Consider the following 6185-nt stretch of genomic DNA (forward strand, 5'->3'; position numbering starts at 1 on the left):
TCTGTGGGACGAATAAAGGTATTCTGATTCTGATTCTGATTCTGATATGAACCTTCAGAGTCGCCGTACTTTCTGTTTCTGTTACGCATGCGTGTGGCTGTAGCATTGCTAAGGTAGCAGTATTTGTTTTTAAACATGTCTGAGAAAGCAGGAGAAGTGGATTTAACTGGTGCCAAGCAGAACACGGGTGTGTGGCTTGTAAAGGTGCGTATTTATTGTTTTTAAACGATAGCTCATTGCGTTATAGGATACCTTTTAGGCTTAAACGCAGCTGGGGCTAACGATAAGTAATGTAGCTTAGCCTCTTAAACTACGATCGAATGTAACGATGTGTTGTAGCTAATAACTCATTCACTTAATGATAGCTTTCTATGTAAAACTGCTCATATCCACTCATCACAATATTATGTGTATTCCCAACATGCAATAATATATTGAGTTGACCAGAGACCATCGTTTGGCAATACAACCGGTGTAAACAAAAAGTAATAACAGAGAAAAACGTCTCATGAGGCAGCTTAGGTTTAGGAAAACATGCATGGAGAGAATGTACTGTTTTTTTTCAAATATTTGTCCTAATGCTGATACTGTTATATAGATACATTGTTTCAAAGTTAACGACAATGTGAATAAGTGATGCACACACGGTACCTACACTCAGCTTGGTTTGGTATTCCTTCATTACAATGAAAAAGAGAAAGCTTTTGTATTTGTGGAATTAACTAAAGGGCCCATCGCCCAGTTGTGAAAGCAGCCCTTATAAAATATACTGTGTATGCAGGTGCCCAAGTACCTCTCTGTGCAATGGGCAAAAGCGACCGGCAGAGGAGATGTCGGGAAACTGCGAATCTGCAAGTATGTAAAGAGGTTTATGTGTCTGAGTTTCAATCATGTGATGTTAGTGCAATAACGGTCAACAAACTTACGTTTTAAACCTAAAACTGAGTGTGTTCTGATAAACGGTGTCGTTAGTGTAGTGAACGAGACAGTTTTATGCAGTGTTTTTGTTATTATTTCTAATGCAGTTGAAACTGTTATTTTTGCAAATCAATTCATTCTTATTTTTGCTATATATTTTTTTCTTAAAGGAAAGGAAACCAAGGAAAACCAGAGGTAAGTGATGTCTGGAAGAAGTGCAATGTGTTTTGGTGATGGACAGCTGCCACATGCAGTGCATTGTACAAAGCAAGATCGGATAAAAGTATCTGACTTTGCTCATCATTCTACATTTACAGTCAAGCATAGAGATAGACAGCTTTAGAGCAATATGTATGACACATGTTTATCCAGATTGAGGGTTACTTGTGTGGGTCACAGGCAGCAGAAACACAGATGTAACATAAGTAGCTGGTTATTAGGGTTGAGAATAAAATGAGACCATGTAGTATGTGTGCTTGTGCTGTTAAACTGCTGATCTGGACGCAGGGAAATGGCTGTAACATCATCAGGAGGAAAGATAAAAAGGCTGAGAGAAGTACATGTGGATGATGAAACTGCTGTTCACAGGTGTCCTTTACTTTAAATGAAGAGCTGACTGTGATTGACGGTATAGAGGATAAGACGGTGTCTGCACCTCGCGATCATCCATTCACCATGCAGTCAGTGGGGGGGCAGACGCTGGCGGTCTTCACAGAGAATTCCTCAGGTGAGTTTCTGTTTTCCTTTTTCCAGCCGAGCTAAAGGATGCCAAGTGTTTGCCTGCTGCAAGATGATACCCCTGTAAAATCGGCACGTTTAATTTTCTGTGATTTATGGTGATTGGTTGTAGGCCCACAGGTAAGTTCTGTGTGATCAGGTGGTGGCGCACATCCTGCTAACCTTTTCCACAGCTTGCTGTCTTGTTGCACAGTTGTTCTCCTGCCTGCCATGCTTGTGTCTGTGCTGTGAACTCTCACCAGGTTTTTCCTAGAGTGTTAATCAAAGTCCTACAAAAAACACTCAATGAAAAACAAAAGAGCTGGTCTGTTGGAAGTGTGTTTTCATCCGGTCTTATCTATGTTTGTGTCTCTGTGTATACAGGAATTTTAGTTTCCGTTGTTGATCTTCTGTCTTCATTTGTTTGTGGTTAGACCTTTTCAGTCCACTGCCAATCACCTCAGCAGATTTGGGTATTTGATCCGGCACAATGGCCCCATTTGGAATTAATTTAACATAGTGTAGATCAACATTAACACAAATCATTGCTGAATTTGGAGTTGATTTACTTCGTGCATGGGTTTGTTTGGTTTTGTTTGAACCAGCCTTGTCTGCTCCCTGAATGTAATATAAGTGTTTTGTTGCTTTGGGTGCTGGTGAGCTTGTGCTACTGTGCTTTCTTTAGGATAGCATTAGTGTGTGAGTGTGTTTTGTATTTTAGGGCTGCACAGTTGAAATTGTTTATAGGTTCTTTAGTACAACTTGATTTGGAACTTTTTTTTCAAGATACACCCGTCTAATAAGGCAGCTGCTAAAAGTTGGACAACATATGTCATCGAATTAAATTCAGTAGATCAACATTAAAGACAAAAGGAGAGAGACCATCACTGCTGCGTTGAAAAATAATGCAGTAAAGTGCTAACTATTGCCTTATGGGGGAGTGCTTTGGTAACTTAGTCACATTTTAGTTTGAAAGTATTCAGTTTTCAAAGTAAAGGTTAAGTATTTGTGCAGCTCTGTCATGTATGTGAAGCACAGCATATCTGTGCTAGCTTTTTGTGAGAGCATGCTTGCTTTGCTGATGCGCACGCCTGTGAACTCATCGGATTAGGGCGAGAAGCTCTGTGTGATTTTGTGTGCGACTTAACGCTGGGTGTGGTTCTTGTTGTTCGATCCCCTCCTTCCTTCGTCTCCCATCCCCTGTATTATCATGTTTACCATCCTCCCTCCCTTCCTGTAGGCCAGTCAGAAGAAAGATCTGATGGCAGCAGCTCAGTTTCGGGGGCGGGGGCAGGTCCAGGTGAGTCCTCCGTTTCGCCAGTGAGTGACATGGTTGCACCACCGGGAATCAGACACACTGAGTGCCCATATACATGCTTTGGAAGAGGCATGCATCGGTGCCAAGACTGTGAACACAATGTCCTCATTTAGAGGCCAGTTTTGCCCCGAAGCAACACACAGGCCTCTTTTAAATTTTGGGCACAAATGTGAAATGCATATCATATGAAGCTCACGCACTTTATATGCACTGTTTCTACTGGAGGATCATTGGAAAAGAGAGTCTGTGGCAATTGAGAAGAGTGTTACTGGCTTGTGGTGTTGGTTTCAAAGCCAGTCTTGTTGTGCCATTGTTTTGGCAAAGAAAAATCATATCTGAGTCTTTCTAAATCTTAGCTCAGATCTACTGTAGGTACTTAACAATCAGTTAGTTGGATACTGATTGAATACTTTCATAGCAAAGGACGGTGTCATTTGGCATAAATCTTTCCTCTGGCTCAGACATTCAGTAAGTAAGCCACGATGCGGATGACTTTTGTAGATAACTTCAAGGACTTGGAAGGCACAGCCTGACCTCAATACTGAGCCAGGAGCCAGCCCATGTGACTGGTGTGGAAATAGCCTTGGAAAAAGTGGGAAACTAAGTGATTGTATTCATTTTACTTTCTTGTATAGACAAAATTACACTGAATTAGGAAATTCTTTGGTTGAGTAAAGAGAGCTGTTGACAATACAATTCAATGCTTTGATTTGATGTAAAGCGTCTTTGAGCATAAGGAATAGCGCTATAAATCCCATGTATTATTATTATTATTATTATTATTATTATTATTGTGGGATGAATAATAGTAATAGTGTCGTAGGATGTTGTAGTCACTTTTGAAAAGTCAAGATTACTTTTCATTACTGCAACTTATTCTTTGAACTTAAGGAGAGACCCATTACCCATTCACTGTCTGTGTTCATCACTTTTCTCTTACACACATGGAACTGATCACCCTTCCTTACTTATTAAGTACATTATGCACACAAAAATGCACGTTTTTATTGAGGTGTTAATGAACTGTCCTCTTTTTCAGATAAAATAGCCTTGGAGGGAGTGGTGGTGCAGAGAGCAGAGTGTAGAACTGCTGTGAGTGACAACTATATGAAGCTGAAGAGGTGAGCTTTTTTGAAATGTCTACACACGTTGTTAATTAGTTAGCTAAAAACTTGAACTTGGATTTCAATTGGAATGTTAGACACAAATATTTAGATTTGTATTTTATGTCTACATTATCGAGAAATCTGCAAGGGGACCTATCATGCAAAATGCACTTTTGTATGTGTTTTATACATCAATATGTGACCCCGGTGTGTCAGGGAACTCACGCAGCGTCAGAAAATAAAACCCTCTCTCTTTTCCTCCGTACCCAAATCTCTAAAAACAGGGGTACAACGGAGCTGATCCAGATTTGCGTCCGGCATCACGTCGGCAATGCAGACCCACACCACTATCAGAAATGTTGCTACCAGAAACAATGCCCAACTGTTTGGACGTAATATGATCGGTGTTTACATTAGCATCGCTAACACTCAGAGCTAACCTGTACTGCACAGAGCATATGTGTGAAGAAGCTGGATATAAAAAGGAACTCACCTGGCAAGAGAGACAGCCTTTGAGCTCCATACTGTTTCAGAAATAATCCTTGATAATCCATGATATGGCGTTTCATCACGGCAGTATCTGCCATTAAAATCTCCCGCCCCTTTTTTCTTATTTATTTAAAAAAAAAATAAGCTTTATACCCAGAATCAGCACTTTTGAAAAAGGAAGTGAAATAGAGGGATATGAGGCATGGCTAGAATGGGTGATCTGTTTGGTATTTTGAGCAACACTTCCTAGACATGTTTTTTATATATCTGAGACCTATGCTATTGCCTAAAAATAGTATGATAGGTGATCTTTAATGTCATTGCTTTATGTTTGTTGCATGTTAGATCAAAGTTACGTCTCTCTGTCAAGTTGTGATTTGGTTGGTTTTATTGACTCCTGCCTAAACTTGAAAATGGATTGATTCACTCCAGAAGGACACATGGGACAACTCGAATTTGAATCATTTTTTCTCTTTATTTGAGTGTGGTAGATTCCTTATTGCTTCAATGGCCTCTTGTTGGCCTCTTGATGCTCGTTCAGGTTGAAAACCTTTAACACAAAACATTACTTTCGTTCACTTTAGGTACATAAACCTTTTTTCAACTAAAAACATGCCATCTTTTAACGAGCATTTTCATTTCTTAATTTACAATTAAATGTAACATTTAATCAAAATTAAATGCATTTCAACAAAGTAAATTATATTTCAGCATCTTATATTTTAGCTTCTTTCCTCAGGACTAGAAATAATAATACATCAAATCAAACATGGTTCAAACTAGGGGTGCACCGAATGGGAAATTCTTGGCCGAAACCGAAAACCGAATGCCGAAAGGCCGAAAATGATTAATAGAAATATATATAATGTATACATTTTTTACCAATGTTGTTCAGCTGCCTGATTATGGAAAAATAAATGATTATGGCAAAACTTAACTTAAATAATAATCACTATTATGGGTCCATAAAACATTTATTCAGCACTTTTGAATGCATACAGTACATTAATTCCAAGTCAAGTGCATTTTCTTTTCTCTGTAGGATAACTACAACAAAGTGCATTCAGAACAAAGCCAAGGTGCTTTAAAACTGCATAAACATCTAGGCCAGTAGGCCTACAACAAAATAGTGTAAATAAAGACTGTAACAGCCAGGCCTTCAACAACAACAAATGCACCTATAAGTGCATGCATACAAATGTGCAAACTGGATAAATCCACATGAATGTAACTATTTACAAATGAAATTACAATTGAATTTCAAGAATCTGTAAATAAGGCTGTCTGTCCTCATAAGCAAAGTAGTAAACATTGTATAAAGATACATAAAGTGAAAACTGGATACAAAATCCACAATCAATTACAAATTAAATTACAATTTCAAGAATCTGCAAATAAGGTGGTCTGTCCTCATGAGCAATGTAAACAACATTGTATCATTTAGATACCGAAAGTACAATATATTGAACACTGTGCTGCTGTCATTTCCCCCTAATGATAACCTGAGATGGTGAATTATAACTCACAATGAAAATTGTTCAGGAAAGTGGGTATAGAGTAGACATGTAGAACTAGATAAGCTTATGATAAGCCAGCCTTGTCTACTTATTAAGGAAAAGTGGGAGGTTCTTTTTAAT

At 38.6% G+C, this 6185-nt stretch overlaps 1 protein-coding gene across 2 annotated transcripts; it reads left to right on the top strand.

Annotated features, from left to right (window-relative positions):
• The first annotated feature begins 60 nt into the window (after positions 1–60).
• Positions 61–4078, top strand: LOC104952621 (general transcription factor IIF subunit 2-like). 2 transcript variants are annotated; one of them, XM_010779471.1, is made up of 7 exons: positions 61–204; positions 782–855; positions 1089–1113; positions 1507–1645; positions 2070–2108; positions 2876–2935; positions 3993–4078. In XM_010779471.1, exons 1-7 carry the CDS (start codon positions 136–138, stop codon positions 4076–4078), a joined length of 492 nt encoding a protein of 163 aa, XP_010777773.1. In that variant the 5' UTR covers positions 61–135. The 2 variants fall into 2 exon arrangements, with proteins under 2 accessions (XP_010777773.1, XP_010777774.1); XM_010779472.1 differs by lacking the exon at positions 2070–2108.
• The last annotated feature ends 2107 nt before the right edge of the window (positions 4079–6185 follow it).

Source organism: Notothenia coriiceps, unplaced genomic scaffold (assembly GCF_000735185.1).
Source record: "Notothenia coriiceps isolate Sejong01 unplaced genomic scaffold, NC01 NC01_scaffold00020235, whole genome shotgun sequence".
Lineage (NCBI taxonomy): Eukaryota > Metazoa > Chordata > Actinopteri > Perciformes > Nototheniidae > Notothenia > Notothenia coriiceps.